Source organism: Penicillium lagena (assembly GCF_028827675.1).
Source record: "Penicillium lagena strain IBT 129212 chromosome Unknown utg000002l_segment0_segment0, whole genome shotgun sequence".
NCBI classification, from domain to species: domain Eukaryota; kingdom Fungi; phylum Ascomycota; class Eurotiomycetes; order Eurotiales; family Aspergillaceae; genus Penicillium; species Penicillium lagena.
The window spans coordinates 1861869-1878907 of record NW_026623223.1 but is presented as its reverse complement, the minus strand read 5'-3'; the positions used below and the strand labels follow the sequence as shown (position 1 = coordinate 1878907).

Sequence of the window (17039 nt, the reverse complement as noted above, 5' to 3'; positions counted from 1 at the left end):
AATATTAGTGTCCTTCGTACGTTTGATTTTTCTACTCTTCCTACAGGTTAACGATTATTATGATCAAAAAGACCGTGTACATCCCATCTCGAGTGGGCCGGCGGTGAAAAAGTTGAGCGGGCCAAAGCGTCCCAACATTTTGCAGTCTCGATTCTACATGGCAGTTATCAGACCTAAAACACAATCTACGCCGTATGTTCCAGACTCTGTCGCACAGAAATGATGTTTGAGGAAGTGCTGTTACAAGGCCCGCTCGAACCGATCAAGTCCTAGTTTATCATACAAAACAAATAAAACTCTTCCAAAAGAAAAAATAAAGTAAAACAAAGAACCCCGTAGAAAATGGAAATTATACAAATGACAGGATGCGCTCAGAGCTTGGCACCAACCAGCTTGGCATAGGCCTCGGTGCTGAACGACTTGGGGCGCTCAATGGGCATGCCCAGGGCACGGTCGATGATCAGTTGGGGCAGGACACCCAGAGCACGCGAGACACCGAACAGGACGGTGTAGTAGTTGGCCTCGGTCAGACCGTAGTACTGCAGGAGGACACCGGAGTGCGCGTCAACGTTGGGGAAGGGGTTCTTGGTCTTGCCGTGCTCGGTCAGAACGCCGGGGGCGATCTTGTAGACCTGGCTGACCAGCTTGAACATGGGGTCATCGGGCAGCTTGCGCAGGGCAAACTCGCGCTGCGAGACGTAGCGCGGGTCAGTCTTACGCAGCACAGCGTGGCCGTAGCCGGGCACGACCTGGCCGGCGTTCAGGGTGGACCACAGGTAGTCCTTGATCGACTGGTCGCTCAGATCGTTGCCGATGGCGGACTTCATCTTAGTGAGCCAGTTCAGCACCTCCTGGTTGGCCAGGCCGTGCAGGGGACCGGCCAGACCCTGGAGACCGGCGGACAGCGAGAGCATGGGCGAGCTCAGGGCGCTACCGACCAGGTGGGTGGTGTGGGCGCTGACGTTGCCACCCTCGTGGTCGGAGTGGATGGTCAGGTACAGGCGCATCAGCTCCACGAAGTCGCTGTTGCCGCCGAAGCCCAGCTGGTTGGCCAGGTTGAACGAGTAGTCCTTGTCCTTCTGGACGGCGGCGACCTTGCCGTCCTTGAAGACGTTACGGTAGATCTTGGCGGCAATGGTGGGCAGCTTGGCGATCAGGTCCATCGAGTCCTCAAAGGTGTAGCTCCAGTAGTCCTTCTTGTTGATGCCCTTGGCGTAGGCTTTGGCAAAGGCCGACTCGTGCTCCAGGGCGGTCACGGCCAGCGAAAACTGGGCCATGGGGTGTAGGTCGCTGGGGCAGCGGTCGATGAGCTCCTCCAGGAACTTGGGGATGTCGGCGCGCGCAGCCCACTCGGCAGAAAGGTCGCGGACCTGCTGCTCGGAGGGGATCTCGCCGGTCAGCAGCAGCCAGAAGAGACCCTCGGGCAGGGGCTCCTCGCCACCGGGGGCCTTGGGCAGGAGCTTCTGGATCTCGGGAATGGTGCGGCCACGGAAACGGATACCCTCCTCAGAGTCGAGGACGGAGCCCTCCCAGACGAGGGACTTGATGCCACGGGCACCGCCATAGGCCTGGTCCAGGGTGACCTCGCCAATGACCTTGTTACCGTAGTCTCTGTCCTTGCGATTAGCCGGGATTGTCATGATGGACAGCCAGAGAAAACATACTTGCGGAGCTTCTTGACCTTCTCAATCTCGGCCGGCAGGTTATCGGCGAAGGTGTCCTTGAGGGACTAGACCAGGCATGTTAGCATCCCCCATTGAGCTCGGACAAGCTGTACGGACCTTGGCCTTTGCAGAGGAGTAGCAGCGCAGGCCGTTGAAGGCGGCGGTCTGCACGGGCTTCGCGACCGAAGACCGCAGGGCGGTGGTACCGATTCGAAGAGAGGTAGCCATATCGAGTTGTGATAGACGATTCCACAGATGAGAAAGGAGGGAGGGGGGGCGATGAGAAGGTGGGAGGATGGGGGAGGATCGAGTGGACACAAGAAGAAGAATGAAGGAGGGAAAGAGACCACAAAATTTTCGGGGAGAAGCTCTCTTTTTTTCCCCTTCTACCCGTAATACAGCCGGTACCGCGCGCGTCACGGTCACAAAATCGGGAGCCCGTGTCCGCAGTAACGGATCGTCACGGGCGGTAATGGCTGCCCCAACGGTACTTTTTCTCGGCCTGCCGGGAGGTCCTGGCTGGCATTTCCACTGGAGCTTTTAGGTCCACTTAGGTCGAATCCTTCTGTGAGATCCGGGTTGATTAGACGCATATTGGGGCAGAGCGTGATGATCGCGTCAGAACATCGGACTACATCGAACTATCTATCCTCCTAGTCCAACGGTGTATACCTCATGACGAACGATGATGCCAGCTCCGATGGTAGGAGGCAGGGGGCCGTACGGTACCGCGACCACGCTAGGCCCGATGGAGATGCTGGCAGTGACGTCGGCAACTCGCCCTCGATCAACCGTGCCGCTTCCGAGCGAGATGCGCCCGAGCCCTGAATCAGGTCATATCCTCGGTATTAATCAGGGGTCGTCCTCGGGGGGTACTGCGAGGGCATCTACGACTCCATACTCGACCAGGGAGGCATCTTGGGAGCAGTGGCACCCGCTCTTCTCAAATGGTTCACCGAGACGATGGTGTCATTGTGTACATTATTATTTTGTGTCCGTACGTATCTACCGGCTAATCTCGGGCTTATCTCGGGCTCTCCCTGATGCCCCCTGGTGCGAGAGGGATGCACAGCTGTCATGTGATATCATCACATGATCGTCCCGGTTCGGACTAGCGCCGCGGCAGATTCTGCGGTCACCTGACCGGCCCATCCACCCATCACATTCCTTCCCTTTCAACTTTCTCCCTTCTTTCATTGTTTCATCACCTACCACCCATCCCCCCCTTCTTCCTCATCTCTTTCCATCGTTTTTTTCATCGCCTGGGACCTGCGGATTACTCGTACACTGTAACTGCGTTACGCTGCTGCCCCCTTGGGATCTCACTTGCAGTGCGCTTTAGGTTGTACCTCCTGTACTCGTACTCAGCCCACCTCATCCACACACATCCTCGCTAGGCTGTATCCCAGCTGTAGGCGGCGATTCTCTGGTCAGCAGTGAATGCGCCCGTGGATTCAGTAGTGAAGAGCCACGGTTTTCTTTAAGACCTCTTTAGGAGTTCGTTTCTGGTTGAGCGTCTCCGCTGCATTCGAAGTAACCGCAACCTTGCTGAGATATCTCTCTCGGCGACAAGCAACCATCAGACTGATAGAGTCGTTCATTCTACACAATCTCACATTCGGCGGCAACAGCCCGTGATCGCCATGTCGTCCGCCTCTGCAGAGCTGGAGAACTATCTCCAGTCCATGCTAGCGCTCAAACCGCCTGGGGTGTCCGGCTCCAAGATCAACAGCATCACCTCGCTATGCACTGCAAACGTCCAGGTATGGCTATCTTTCTCATCGCTGTTCAAGAACTCGCTGACAATCTTCTCTTCCTTCTTAGAACGAATCCGTCCTCATCCAAAAGATCTACACACACTTCAAGAAGGCCCCCGGCACCCACAAGTTGGGCGTACTCTATGTCGTAGACTCTGTAACGCGACAATGGGTAGATGCTGCGCGCAAGGCCGGCCAGCCTGCTGGAAGTGCCGCGCCCGATGGGACATTTGCCGCGGGCGTCAACCGAGTGACGGAGCTACTGCCCGTCTTGATGACCGATATCATTAATAACGCCCCCGAAGATCAAAAGGTACGCATTAGAACACACAAGATATCAAATCACACCATAAAAAGAAGATGTTTGTTTTCTTGGCTGCAGACAAGCTGGTCCGATGCGATGTATCTGCATCCGGTCAACTTGTTCTCTGCGGGTTTTTGAACTGGCCGCCTAGTCCATTTATTATTACTGGGAACCGTATAACTCACGTATTATGTTCTATCTTTAGGAGAAAATCAAGAAGTTGGTGGACATCTGGGAGCGCGGGCAGACGTTTCCCGCCCCCAGCTGGCCTCGTTCAAGGAGAAACTGAACGCCCCTCGGCCCAGTAAGCTAACTCGATCCACCGCGAGAACTATTCCATCTAATTATATACCCCCAGACATTCAATCCACCACTCCCGATGGATCCCCGGCTCCGGGTTTCAACCCCCTGGCTGGTCTTCAGCAGCCGGCACAGCAGTCAGCCAATGGCGCGACCAATACGTCAAGCATCCTCAAAGCCTTGGCTGACATGGCGAAGCAGAACACCGCCGCCCCGGCAGCCCCTGCTGCGCCACTGCCCACTAACCCTCTGGCCGCCTTGACCGGAGCTGCTCCTCAACCTGTGTCCTCTGCCGATTCTGCTGCCGGGGCCAATCCCTATGCCGGTGGTGCGATGGCGAATCCACTTGCTGCTCTGAGTGGCCTGGCGCAGAATCCTGCCATGGCCCAACCGCAGAGCCAAAGCCAGACTCCGAACCCTCTGGCGGGGTTGCTCCCGCAGGCCGCTGCTGCTCCCGCGCAGCCTGCGCAGCCTGCGCCTGGTGCGACAGACCCTAATGCGCTGGGCCAACAGCTTCAGCTCATTCAGATGCTTGCCGCGCAAGGTATCCCACAAGACCAATGGGGTACCGCGTTGCAGCTTCTCAGCTTTTCCAACCCCGCCGCCATGGGTGGCATGAATGCTGGTCAAATGCCGCCGGCATTCAATGCGATGGCCGGACAAGGTGTCGGCGGCTGGGGACGTCCAGACTCCCAGAACCGCGATCGTGAGAGAGATCGTGACTATCCTCGCTCGCCTCCTGGTGGGTACCGCCGTCGTTCCCGTTCTCCCGGCTGGGACAGACGCCGCACTGTGTCCCCTCCTCGCCGCCGCGACAGCCCTGTCTATGGAGATTACCATGACGATTCACCCGGACGCCGCGGAGGAGACGCCCGTGGTGGCCGCCGTGGTGGCAATGACTATCGACAGCGCAGCCCACCTGGCCGCAGGCGCCGCTCACCCTCTCCCAACCGCCGAGACCCTAACCTGCCGCCTCCAGGACCCAAGTTCCTCGAATGGGACTACTCGATTGGCCAGGGCAATATCAAGGTCCTGAGTCGGACTTTGTTCGTGGGAGGTGTTACTGCGCCGGAGGCCCACTTGCGCTCGCTGTTTGGCAAATTCGGACTTGTCCAGACCTGCATCGTGAACATCGACAAGCGCCACGCTTTCATCAAGATGATCAGCCGCAATGACGCAATTAGTGCCCGCGACGGAATGGAGTCGTACCGATCTGGTGATATGCAATTGAGGGTAAGTTTGGTCTTTTACAGTCTTCGATTTTTTTTTTCAGTTCTAACTTGTAAATACACAGACTCGATGGGGTGTTGGATTCGGTCCCCGCGACTGCAGCGACTACCAGACCGGCGTCAGCATCATTCCGATCGAGCGCCTGACCGAAGCAGACCGCAAGTGGATGCTGACTGCCGAGTACGGTGGCACGGGCGGACGGCAAATCGAGTCCGGGATGGTTGTCGAGGAGCCGGACATTGAAATCGGCGCCGGCGTGTCTTCCAAGGCTATCAGCCGCCGCATTGCAACGGACACTGGCGGCAAACGCGGCCCGATCTCTACGCGCACGCAGCCTGACCGCTTCGGCGGTGGCCCCCCGGCCGGTGGGCCTCCTGGCCGCCGCGCTGATCGTGATGGCTACCCTGGCGGACCCGGTGATCGTGACGCACCGAACATGAACAACCCGGCCGTCGCCCCCGCAGTGCCGGCTTACGGCTTTAACTTCGCCAACATGCCCATGCTTCCGCCTGGCTTTATGATGGGCGGTGCCCAGGCCGGTTCGATGCCGACCTCGCAGCCTCCGCCCCCTGGCCAAAGCCAGTAAACGAGAGAAAAAAGTCTTTTTCCAACGCATACACACATACGATCTTCTAATCAGGTTCTACTATCACTCTGCATGACATGCATCGTTGTCTTTATCTACGACTTGCCCGCATGGGTAAGCCAGGCGTTTAATGATTGAGAATGGAAGGGAGGAATCTTGTATAAGCCGGCCTTGGGTTTTCTTGGCCGGCTCGCTGGCTTTACGTCGGCGGGGAAGGTGTTTCGTTTTGCTTTTTATTTTCCTTTCTCTTTTTCTTTTCTTTCCACTTCTTCTCTTGTACCACTTTTTCTTCCTCTTGCATGATTTGCCATGGCATATGCCTATGAGCAATATTCTCCTAATGGTGACCGCCGCCTTGATTCCTGGACGAAACAGAATCATGAAATGTACAATTCTAGCCTGCATATCCAAGCTTTTCCCCGTATCTCGGTCTTGTGGAGACCTTGGGGAGTTAGTGTCTAGAATTGTAGCTACGGCATTTCTAGTGGAGATGTTACCGGTATAAATCGTCGTTCCTGTTCTTCTGTAGTAATCAATTACAATGATAAGCATTTTCATCCTTTAGCACCCTCGATTTCAAACCCGTCTGTAGCTGGCCATGGTGAGACTTTACTTTTTAGACTCCAGGGTTTGAGACAGTTGCCCATGGACTATCCTTCCAACTGCGAGATGAGTTCCGAGTGTTGTACCTGAAGCTGTTTTCCCTGGGGAGATTACCTTCTACTACAATGGTCCAATTTTGGCTCCAGTGTCGATGGAGTCAATCTGGGTGTTGCATACATGTATCGCTTTGGCCACATGCGCAGATAGCCGCGAAATATGCATGCAATTACAAATTTGGCACACCACATGACAGCGCTTACGGTCAAAAATAAACAAATCTTCTTCGAGGAGCTAGCTCTTACTCACCATCTCAACCCTACGGACCAAGCCTCCTGGCCATTCAGAACCTCAAGATCAACCTATTCAGGAAATGCTATTTAACAAAGATCGTCTATATGTCACTCTCCATGTCCGAAGCGGGGCCTCAGCCACGTCCGGCAAGGAAGATACGTAAGTCTAGTCCACCCCATGCTTACTGGTTATATATATCTCCCAAGTCTAACCCGCGACCTCCCTATCATTTAGATATCACTGGGCCTTAATGGTAGGACCCAAACGCTCCGGCGCTGGTAAAAGAAGCATATGTTACCACGCTAAAGAACGAATCAACCCATATAGAAAAAGGTCTGAGTGGATTTTCGAAGAGAGCGAAAACGCACTCGACCCATCCAACATGATGCTCGTTCGAATCTTGGTGGGCAAGGTGGTGGATGGGCATCGGGTTGTTGAGATTTTGCGCAGTACGCCTATCAGGCAGGGGAAGCCCGGGTGGGATTGTGTGGGTTGGGTTCAGGAGGCGTTACAGAGACTTAGAGCTGATGGGACGGCACTGGGAAGGAGTAGTATTGTTGAATGGGCGACGGTGAGAGGGGAGGCGATGAGGTATTGCCAAATGAAGAAGGAGGGACATCGGTTTGATGGAAAAGGAGGCTTTGATATGAGGGTTATTCCTACTTATGATTTGATTCGAGGGAAGGAGGTTGTTCGTTGAAGAGCTCCATGATTCGTGCTAATAATGATCTCCAGGGTGTTGGTCTGGCCTTATATATATATGTACACGGAGCTGATGGAGAGAAACACTGAAGTGTAAAATACATTTTGTATCATTGAGTAGAAAAGGCCTCCTATTTATCAACACCGCTTGTGCAAGCCAAGTGTACAGTTACAACGCATCTCCTTTGGCGAGAAGGAGATACACGAAAAAATAAAAACCCTATCTAAGCAGCCGGCGAAGCACAGCCGAAGGAAGTAGCAACAGTTCCACCAGGCCCGAAGATGGCGATGAGACCCTCAACCGCAGCCCAAGTACCCATGCCCGAGGTGGCGAGGGAAGCGAGGGCGTAGAGCAGAATGAGAGTGTTGACGTGCCACTTAGCCATGTATCCACGCATCCAGCGCTTGGGACCCTTGTCGTGCTGGGTGGTAACACCAGTGGCGGGGTCGAAGCCCTCGCCTGGCAGAGAGGCGCCTTCATTGATCATCCAGCCGAGGAAGACGATAGCGGGGAGGGAGTAGGTGAAGTTCACGCTGAGCAGACCACCGACGAAGTTGACGATACCGTTCAAGTTCGGCACGGCCGCGGCGACGCAGAAGGCAATGACCCAGTAGCAAGGACCAAGGGCATACCACATCCAGCGGCCCTTGCTCGAGGCAATGGGAGGGAAGTTCAGCACCTCCTGGAACACCTCGATGTAGACGGTCTTCATGCCAACATTGAAGTACAGAACTGTGCGGGAGGCGATTAGTGTCAAAATCCAAAGACGAAGAATCCTGGATTGTACTTACTGCAAGCAATAAACCCGGTTAATAGACTGAACACATTGGCTACCACCTGCAAATGCAAGGGCTCAATGACCTGCGAAATGTTCGATCCGGAGTACTGGCCGTAGTTGCTGTAGACCTGTATGGCATTAGTCTTCGCCTCGATCCGCGAAGTGAATTGGGACTCACATAAGCACCGAACAAGATGTAGACACCGCAGATGAAGGCCTGGGCGCAGATCATGCCCTTCCAGAAGTCCATGGGGTGGCGCATCTCGGCCATGAAAGCGACGAAGAGAATCGCACCACTGTAGGCATAAACCATGGAATCCACGGCATTGAATTGTGCCGAGAAGCCAGTAGCCTGCTGCTGGTACATGTCCGGAGGTGGACCGGCAAAAGTCTTCACGGGCAGCTTCTGCTTGATCAGGGTCGAATTGAAGATGTAGGTGTAGTCAACGCCGAATTTGGAAGAGGCGACCATGCTTTTTCCGTTCATTAGTACCAATGTTTGGGGGAAGGGGGCTCTGTGCATTATAACTTACATGATGATGAAGCTGATAATGTTCAACCACACGGACAGGTTGCACAGCCAACCCAGACGCTGGAGAGATCGAATACTACCGCAGAGAACACCCACAACCATGGCGATAATCATGGCGACAATGAAGCACAGCTTGGGTCCCGCCAGCTGGGAAATGATCTGGCCGTTACCCAAGATCAACACCATGACGGAACAGAACTGCTGGAAGGACTGGGTGATGTTGATGGCATGCCGTGTCTTGGGACCAAACACTCGCAAGAAGAGATCACCGTAACTGCACATGGGATAGCGGGACGAATCGAGGGTCATGTACACCTTCCACAGGAAGAAACCACTGAGAGCAGCGGCCAGACCGAAGATGATGTACAGAGCGACACCGGGACCATAGCCGACACTGGAGAAGACGAAAGGGCAGCTGGACCAGCCGAGGATGTCGGTGGTGATCAGGAAGAAGATCGAGCCCCAGCTGGCGGTCCGCAACGCACGCGACGCCGTCCTCCACTCCTCCTCGTTCGAGCTCATCGAGCTGGAATCACTGGTGGCTTGGATCACGCCAGTTGGGCCTTTCTCTGATACCTCGACCTGCTCCTGCTGGCGCTGCTGCTCCTCCATCTTCTTCTTCTCGTGGTGGACACCCTTGGAGAAGCGGTTTTTGATCATTTGCTTGAAGGACCAGGGACCCTGCATCTGGCGATACTTGCGCTCTTCCTCGATCTCCTCGGCGCGCTCGATCTTGGCCCAGTAGCGGAACTCCTCGAAGGAGACCGTTGGGTCTGTCCGAGCCGCGAGACCCCAGACCCGCTGGTGGATCTGGGGCTTCTCCTCCGCCTCATAGTCAGGGACCTGATGCGGCGGCGGCGCAATTGGCTCAATGGGGAATGGAGCAGACATGTCTGTTACTATCCCAGAGGGAGGATGGATGTAAGGAAACAGAGAGGATGGAGGGAGGGCAGAGAGGAAGGAGAAGAAGAAGAAGACGGAGAGACGAGGACTAGTACTAAATAATATAACTACTACATAGTATTACTACGATATGCTGCTGATATGCTCGGGCCATTTTCCCTTCCCCAACACCAGGCGCACGCCAACCACGGTCACGGCTGTACCCCGAGATAAGGAGTGAGCCAATCAAGAGACTATTACACTCAGTTGTTACCAAAGTTTGGCGACTGTCAAACCACTGTAAAGGAAGTCAATCGCCTGATCAAGCTTCTCCACAATGCTTGGTTAGCGGTGGTGTCCTAACCCGTTTCCGGCCAGGTCCCCGAACCCCCTGTCTTGCAGAGCCCGGGATGGAAGGAAAAAAGTCAATTCTGCCCTCCCCGAACGTTATTTCAGTGGCCATTCATACTTGTTTTTCTTTCTCTTTTTCTTTCAAAAAATAGGGTAGTTACGAGTGCAAAAAAAAAAAAAGGATAGGGAGCACAGATTGTCCTGTCAGCCCTCTATTCCCCGCACAGGATGGTTTCGGTGTCGCCGTGGAGAAGAATCCATCACGCGAGACGTTGCAACGTAGGTTTCCGGGATCTTAGTGGGTGGCGACGAAAAACGCCAGCAAGACGCCACTCGGAGGCGCTTTAGTGTTCTCACGGGGGGAAGAATAATTTAATAATAGTTAAATGAGCGGACAGAGTGTTGTACAGCACCGCATCAAGTCGGCTAGCTCGGCATGAACGAGCCATCCCAACCCTGCTTAGGCCCCTTCGAGGCCAAACCATCAGGTAATAGCGAAGTCAGTGCAATCCGGCCGTTTCGGCGGCGAGCATACTAGCTCTGTGTGCCAGTGGCGGCCACATGGAGGCAGGGGTAGTAGGCCATCTCGACTTTAGTTCTAGCCCGATCGGATCCATGGATATATGCCACGCGGACCTGCAAGCCACCTGGCCAAGCCGACGAATGTCAATCTGCCTGTCTCAGATAAACCTCCGGAGGCCCGCGGGTATTCCAATGTTGCGCATGAAAGAATATGTGGCTGTTCGGCTAACTTTTCCAGGATAAGCCTCAACCAGTATTGTATTTATTATACCAGCATTAACAGGCAATTGGTACACAAAGTATAAGTATTGGCATGAAATTGTTATCTGGTTACAGTTTATTTACACTAGCGCTGCGCCACAACTTTTTTTCCTATCTTGAATGATTTTGCAATTACTATAGTATGGATGAATGTATGAACTCCATATGCTTCAAGCAGAGATTCCGAGGGGTGGGAGCTTCAAGTAACCGAGTGAAGCGAGGGTCATGAACTGTAAAAGTACTGGCAGCGTATATTTAACCACATTTTATAAAATTAGCCCAGACATTCAAGATACTTTTATTTTGAATACAATCACTAAGCAAGGACAGTGTGGGTGAGTGGTTATACCGCAGCACTGCTAATGCTGTCCCTTCGGGGGCCAGAGTTCGAATCTCTGCGCTGTCGCATTCTTTTTTTTTTTTTTGCCCCTTTCAACGGCTTCTTAAAACTCAATCACTAATAATAAAATGTAAAAGTGAGAAATGAATATTAATCGCACGTGTCCCTTCGAGGTAACGTAATCAGTAAGCGAGCGAGCGTCGCACTCCAAATATGTAACTAGTAGAAGCGATAACTTACAACCTTATATTTCAATGTTTAAAGACTTTCTATTAATACGTGTATCATATAGAGCAGCAACCAGAGATATTTGATTGATGAGGTCTGAAATGATTGTACTATTGATTGACTCAAGAATATATATTTGGATAATATCAGTGCGTAATTTTTTTAACGCACTAAAATAATGAGTGATTTGGCTTAATGTCGATATATGATATATTGCATGGCATGGTACAATTACATACTGATAATAAAGTAAAATCAGCACATGGTTGTTTATATATTAAATCACATTATCAATGTGCCTTGGGCTGCGGCACTCGCTTGTACGCTGCGGTCGCTTACTGATTACGTTAACGTTCGCTGTTGAACAGCAAGGCAGCGCCTTACAGACGAGGATATAGTAGGCCAAGTAATTGTAGGGCCGGAATAAGTACATGAGACCTCACATAATCATTAAGGATAAGGATATAGTTATGCCGAGCTCGTCACGCACTTAAAAAGTGAAAAAAAAAAAAAAAAAGATGCGACAGCGCAGAGATTCGAACTCTGGCCCCCGAAGGGACAGCATTAGCAGTGCTGCGGTATAACCACTCACCCACACTGTCAGTTGTGAAAGTATGGAACCAGATTTTAGAACTACAACCCACCTAATAGTAATAACTACAAACCTTCAGCAGTTGATTTGATGTCCGGCCCCATAGCCCCGCGGGAATTCTGGTTGGACTAGCGTAGTATCTTCGCGCCGGCTTGCCTAATCTGCATTGTGCATGACAAGGGGGGCAGAAGAGCGCACAATGGGGAGGTGGAATAAGAGATTCGCCCTCGAGGTAATTCGCATACGAGGGGGCATATTGCTGGGCAAAGGCGAGCTATAACAACTCAAGACGTTTACGCAAGAGCCGTTTTTAAAACGATCGAAGAATTTCACCGAGCAGTATTATGGGCGCTGTCAACCTAGGCTTATTTTTAGCGGCAGTGTCCAATAAATCCACGTCTTAAGTCTGCACTGTGTGTAGCTGTGTGTAGCAGTGCATTGGATGTACAGCTAAAGCGAACCCTCGAAATGGGTCGGTCATTAAGAATACTGCATAGCTAGAGTGCTCTTAGCTCCCTAGTCCAAGCTTTTTATACCGACTGACAAACTCTTCAAACAGCTTCTTAAGACCAAAGAGGTCCAACGGGTTCTTATCATCGTCCTGATCCATAAAACAGAGCATATTATGGATTTCGAATGTGATAGCCAGCATGAACCCCAGCTCAGATTCCATAAAAACCTGTTCCCCTGTATCCGATTCGCCAGTCGTCTCGTTCCACTGCTTTGCATATTCCTCGCAAAAATGTCTCTTCTCCTCTTCTGTGTAAGGTCGGCAGTTGGCAATTCTGCTCTCCTCGTCAAACCACTTGAACATCTTCTGCAAAAAGTGCCCACCAATGTCGAACGCTCGGTAATTTCGAAAGACGAATTCGAAATCTACAAGGACAATTTTGCTTTCTCCTTGCTTGGGACTGTTTTTCACCATCACGTTCATGAATTGAACATCGTGGATGCACCATCCTTTTTTTCCTCCAATAGATTCTAGCCTGTCTGTGACTCGTCTAATTTTAGACCCAAAGTCATAGTCGACAAGATAGTCTATACTGACGCCTCCTTCGTTGGCTAGTCTCTTTAGCTTGTCCATCTTATGATACTTTGCAAGCTCTCTGGTGAGTGTTCCGTAATATGACTGAGTTGGGTTCTTTTTCAGTTGTGTTTCCATAGTGTGAAAAACAGCATGTCCTCTTGCAACATCGGCTCGGATATTTGCGTCTTCCACATCTTCTGGCTCCAAATTGCGTGCATCCAAGAACTCGTCGACCCTTCCGAAATAACCATTCTTTGTCTGAAAGAAACCATAGACCTTGGCACCAAGACCTGATTGACCGTAATCATAGCATAGTTGTGCCTCTTCATACTTATCGGGAACCAAGTGCTTGAACACTTCAATTTCTCCATCAAGTTCGCCGTGGATTTTGAGGAACACCTTGAGAGGTTCTGTGTGTGTGTCACCCTTCGGTCTTTCCACTATACAGTTTGTGTTTGCGTAACCGGTATTTTTTGTTATTACGAGCGTTTTTGGATCCACATTTGGCCAATCTTTGGTGAGAAACGTGCCGACAATATCTTTGATCATAGTCTTTGTCAGTGAGCCATCTTTTGGAATAGCCACGGGGACGCTTGTGCAGGTTGCCATCTGGTCGTGTCGGTGTGAAAGAATGATAGTTGTTACACAGTTACTGCCGAAAAATAGCAGATATAAGATGGAGACGAGATCTGTGGTTGAGCGGGTATTAAAGATGCAATTTAGATGCAAAGAAAAGGGCGAATTTGTTCGTGAGTCATTGAGAGTCATCCGCCGAGGTTGGGAAGGTGACATTTTAGTGAAAGATGTCCCGAATTCAAGTGGGGGCCAACTAATCACTAATACTGCGAGATACTGCCAGGCAGCCAGATTGTATGGATGTTCCGCCCTGCGTATGTGATTTTTGGAGGGATGAGACGTAGATAGGTTGACTGGGAAGGAAATAGGAAAGAAAGAAATAGTAAATTTGCTGGCAATGCCAAACGTCATTACTCAGGTGACTATCAAGCTAGATGTTTATATGATCTTAGATTCGAATTGAGAACCGTTATTCCGCATTGAGAAACTTCTTATACTTAGAGAGACCTCTGTCCGCCTTATTCTACGTCAGATCCATAGATATATCACACGGGGACCTGAAAGCCACCAGGCCTAGTCGGTGGATGGCTGGACGAATCTGAAATCGCTTGATACCTGCCCGTCTCAGACAGCACCCTCCATAGGCCGCCACTGTAGTAGGTATTCTATACATACGATCCTATGAACGCCCTGTATCCCATTCCACTTCTTTAGCTGACTCAACCCAATTGTACCAGTCAACCTCGCCGTCCACATCCATTGGGATATCTAGACTGGGAGATTCTGCGGATGTGCTATTATCCGCCCACAGCCAGGGGACCACGCCGGCCTGATGGGCCGAGGTTGGGTCATTCATATTGAATGGAGACACGGGAGCAGTGGTCGACAGATCCGGTCCGAAGACTTTGGAAGTAGCACTTGACAGGTTCTGGTCCGAGTGTGATCCACCACGATATGTCGGTTCAACTAGCGATTGGGAGTGGCTTTCCATGTTGCTCGGAGGATCGATATTAGCTGCAAAAAAGGGATCCAAGAGACTGGCAGCCCTCGTGGCGTTGTCGCCAGGCGCACGGGTGGTGGCACTGATTGTAGATCCGGCTCCAGTCGGCACTGGGGCTAGTAATTGGTGCCACCGCTTAATAAAGAACTCTGCGGCATTGGTGTTCTCGGCTGAAGAAGGCCCCGGAATCGAAGAAGGCACCGGCATCTTCCGGTCCCCCCTCTCCAAGTGTTCGGCAGCCAGGGCATCCCCCCGCAATCTCTCCAGCTCCCTCTCGCGGTGCTGACGGGCCTGACCCATTAGCTTACGCAAGGGGAACCAGATTCGTAGGTTTTTGTCCATGTGCGATTGGGTTGGAATGAGCCATACACTGTGGAGGGCCACCCAGGCTCTCTCGATAAGGGGTGACCACGGACGCCGCGTAATTTCAATCAAAAGGTACACCACCGCGTGCCAATGGGTGTAGGTTTGGAAAAGCCAGCGCCAGTGGCGGCAGGCTTGCTCGGCGTTCAGGGCATGATTATACTCGGCGACCTCGATGGCGGCCACCAATAGCTTGCTTCGAAGTTCGTCGGAGAAGTGCTCACTGGGCGAAGAGAAGAGCACAGGCAGATAGGTCAAAAGTGTCATCTTGGCCATCCAAATTTGTGCGACTGTAACTTGAACCCAGTACGAAATGTTCCCGGATTTGGTCGAATATTGAAGAAATTCCCGTTCGAGAATCTGGTAATATCCGTTCAGCAGACGGTTCTGTTCTTCCATGCTCGGGGCCTGATTCTTGAAACTGGGCGACATAATCTGTCTGGTGATCTCGCACATGCTAATCGAAACACGCATAATGGACGCGTCGGTCAAACCCTCATGCTCTTGAGGCATTTTTTCCAGATCGGGATGGAGATCTCCCTCGTTGATATTCAGAGGCCGCTTGGTGTCGTAGGTGCCGGCCGCAATGGTCAATTCCATGCCTTGGTCTTCCGATGCTCGCACATCCAGGAAGCACAAGACCCACCAGACTCTTCGTCGCATCTCAATCTCAAATGGAGTGAGGTGCTTGAAATTGGTGCCATCGCGATGTAACCCCAGAGCCTGGCCCATTCTGATGGCCAAACCGGTCATCATCCACACAAACCGTGGGCTGTCATGCCGGCGAACCAGAGCCAGAAAGATAGCAAATGCCTGCACCAGAACTAAATCAGGCACATTGAGGAAATCAGCCCTTGCAAGCGCATGTTCCAGGCCAAGACGGAATTTGAGATTGAGCTCGGCTTTGGTAGATCCAAAATTGATGATGACCTGAACAATGGTCAGTCATAATTCTTGTCCATCCATAATATCAACATACATCATCGTCCTCCATAGAAGTGATGGCCGCGTAGTAAATCGAGAAGATCAAGGCCTCATTGCCTGGATTGAGACTCGTCAAGTCACTACCGCGAAGCTCCCGGACCATTTTCACAATGGAAGGGCGATGGACGATTTGTGCGAACACATTGACATTCTCACAGAAGACATCCAAGAGAAAAGGTATCTGAGATGGCAATGGATGGAACTCGCGTAAATCGGGGACAAAAGGGCTAAAGTTATGTCGAAATAAGAATGCATGGCGCTCGGAAGGCGTGCGGCCGAGTTCCTGAGTAGACTGGGTCTTTCTCGTGGAAGACTCATCTTCCGAGCTGTCAGAATCCTCTAGTAGAAGACCGTGAGTGTCCATCTTCAGCCCATCGAGCTGAATCATAACGTCAATCCAGGTAGCACGGCAGAGCAGATTGACATACCTCATCGGTGACTCGGGACCAGAAACCACTACTGAAATATCGGCTTTGGCTGGCATCCTGGAGAACTAATCTCCCGAACTGCCTCTGAACATTGCCTTCAGGCGTCGACGAAGCATTCTCCTGATGGCCAGGATCTGGATCCTGCGAGGAGCTGCCGGGCGAGTTGACCCCCGAAGGACCCCCGGACAAGTTAGCCTGTTCGAGCTGCCCGCGCAGCTCTTTGACGAGGGTCTCGAGACTGTGAATTCTCTCCATGATATGGTCTGCCACGGGGGCATCCTGTGCTGCCTGCTGATTAGATATCAGACGTCGGGCCCATCTCGGCGGACGGTCAGCGGATGGAAAGACACAGGCGATGTTTGCGCGACGGCAATTCGAGCACGGAGATTTTTTGTCGCAGCGGACCTTGCGACTGCGACATATGACACAGCTGCGTAGCTTGGGGGTCGCCTTGGGCGGGGACCTCGCGCGTTTCTCGGCATCCGAGACCGAGGCGACCGCGCTCATTGTCAGTGGCGCTGAAGCTGTGGGCGGTGCTTGTGCCATGCTAGCATAACATTATTAACGCCTAAATTCGTTTCGGCTGACTGTCGCGTTAATCTCGCTCTCAGGTTTATTGATGAGTTGGGCTGATGGTGGGTATGTAATCAATGCCGTCAGCGCGAAGAAACGCCGAATCACTGTTGTCAGCCTCGCGCAGCTTTCGGAGCCTACAATGTAGATAAAAGCAGCGTCGA

General features: G+C 52.1%; 6 protein-coding genes across 6 annotated transcripts; 2 read left to right on the top strand and 4 right to left on the bottom strand.

Moving 5' to 3' along the window:
- Nucleotides 1-371: 371 nt before the first annotated feature.
- cit1 (citrate (Si)-synthase CIT1) lies at nucleotides 372-1892 on the bottom strand (the record flags this gene model as incomplete). Its single annotated transcript, XM_056975445.1, has 3 exons — nucleotides 372-1611; nucleotides 1665-1729; nucleotides 1782-1892. 3 exons carry the CDS (start codon nucleotides 1890-1892, stop codon nucleotides 372-374), a joined length of 1416 nt encoding a protein of 471 aa, XP_056835401.1.
- A 457-nt stretch (nucleotides 1893-2349) lies between these two features.
- N7510_003518 (uncharacterized protein) lies at nucleotides 2350-2760 on the top strand (the record flags this gene model as incomplete). The annotated part of the gene is made up of 1 exon (XM_056975444.1): nucleotides 2350-2760. One exon carries the CDS (start codon nucleotides 2350-2352, stop codon nucleotides 2758-2760), a length of 411 nt encoding a protein of 136 aa, XP_056835400.1.
- A 547-nt stretch (nucleotides 2761-3307) lies between these two features.
- N7510_003517 (Nrd1 complex RNA-binding subunit) lies at nucleotides 3308-5841 on the top strand (the record flags this gene model as incomplete). The annotated part of the gene is made up of 5 exons (XM_056975443.1): nucleotides 3308-3427; nucleotides 3489-3734; nucleotides 3990-4029; nucleotides 4084-5258; nucleotides 5320-5841. The coding sequence occupies 5 exons, from the start codon at nucleotides 3308-3310 to the stop codon at nucleotides 5839-5841; spliced, it is 2103 nt and encodes a 700-aa protein (XP_056835399.1).
- Nucleotides 5842-7661: 1820 nt separating this feature from the next.
- Nucleotides 7662-9639, bottom strand: N7510_003516 (Transmembrane amino acid transporter family protein; the record flags this gene model as incomplete). Its single annotated transcript, XM_056975442.1, has 4 exons — nucleotides 7662-8170; nucleotides 8230-8344; nucleotides 8395-8689; nucleotides 8750-9639. 4 exons carry the CDS (start codon nucleotides 9637-9639, stop codon nucleotides 7662-7664), a joined length of 1809 nt encoding a protein of 602 aa, XP_056835398.1.
- Nucleotides 9640-12432: 2793 nt separating this feature from the next.
- Nucleotides 12433-13560, bottom strand: N7510_003515 (choline/ethanolamine kinase; the record flags this gene model as incomplete). The annotated part of the gene is made up of 1 exon (XM_056975441.1): nucleotides 12433-13560. One exon carries the CDS (start codon nucleotides 13558-13560, stop codon nucleotides 12433-12435), a length of 1128 nt encoding a protein of 375 aa, XP_056835397.1.
- A 646-nt stretch (nucleotides 13561-14206) lies between these two features.
- Nucleotides 14207-16848, bottom strand: N7510_003514 (uncharacterized protein; the record flags this gene model as incomplete). The annotated part of the gene is made up of 3 exons (XM_056975440.1): nucleotides 14207-15820; nucleotides 15870-16253; nucleotides 16303-16848. The coding sequence occupies 3 exons, from the start codon at nucleotides 16846-16848 to the stop codon at nucleotides 14207-14209; spliced, it is 2544 nt and encodes an 847-aa protein (XP_056835396.1).
- Nucleotides 16849-17039: the final 191 nt, after the last annotated feature.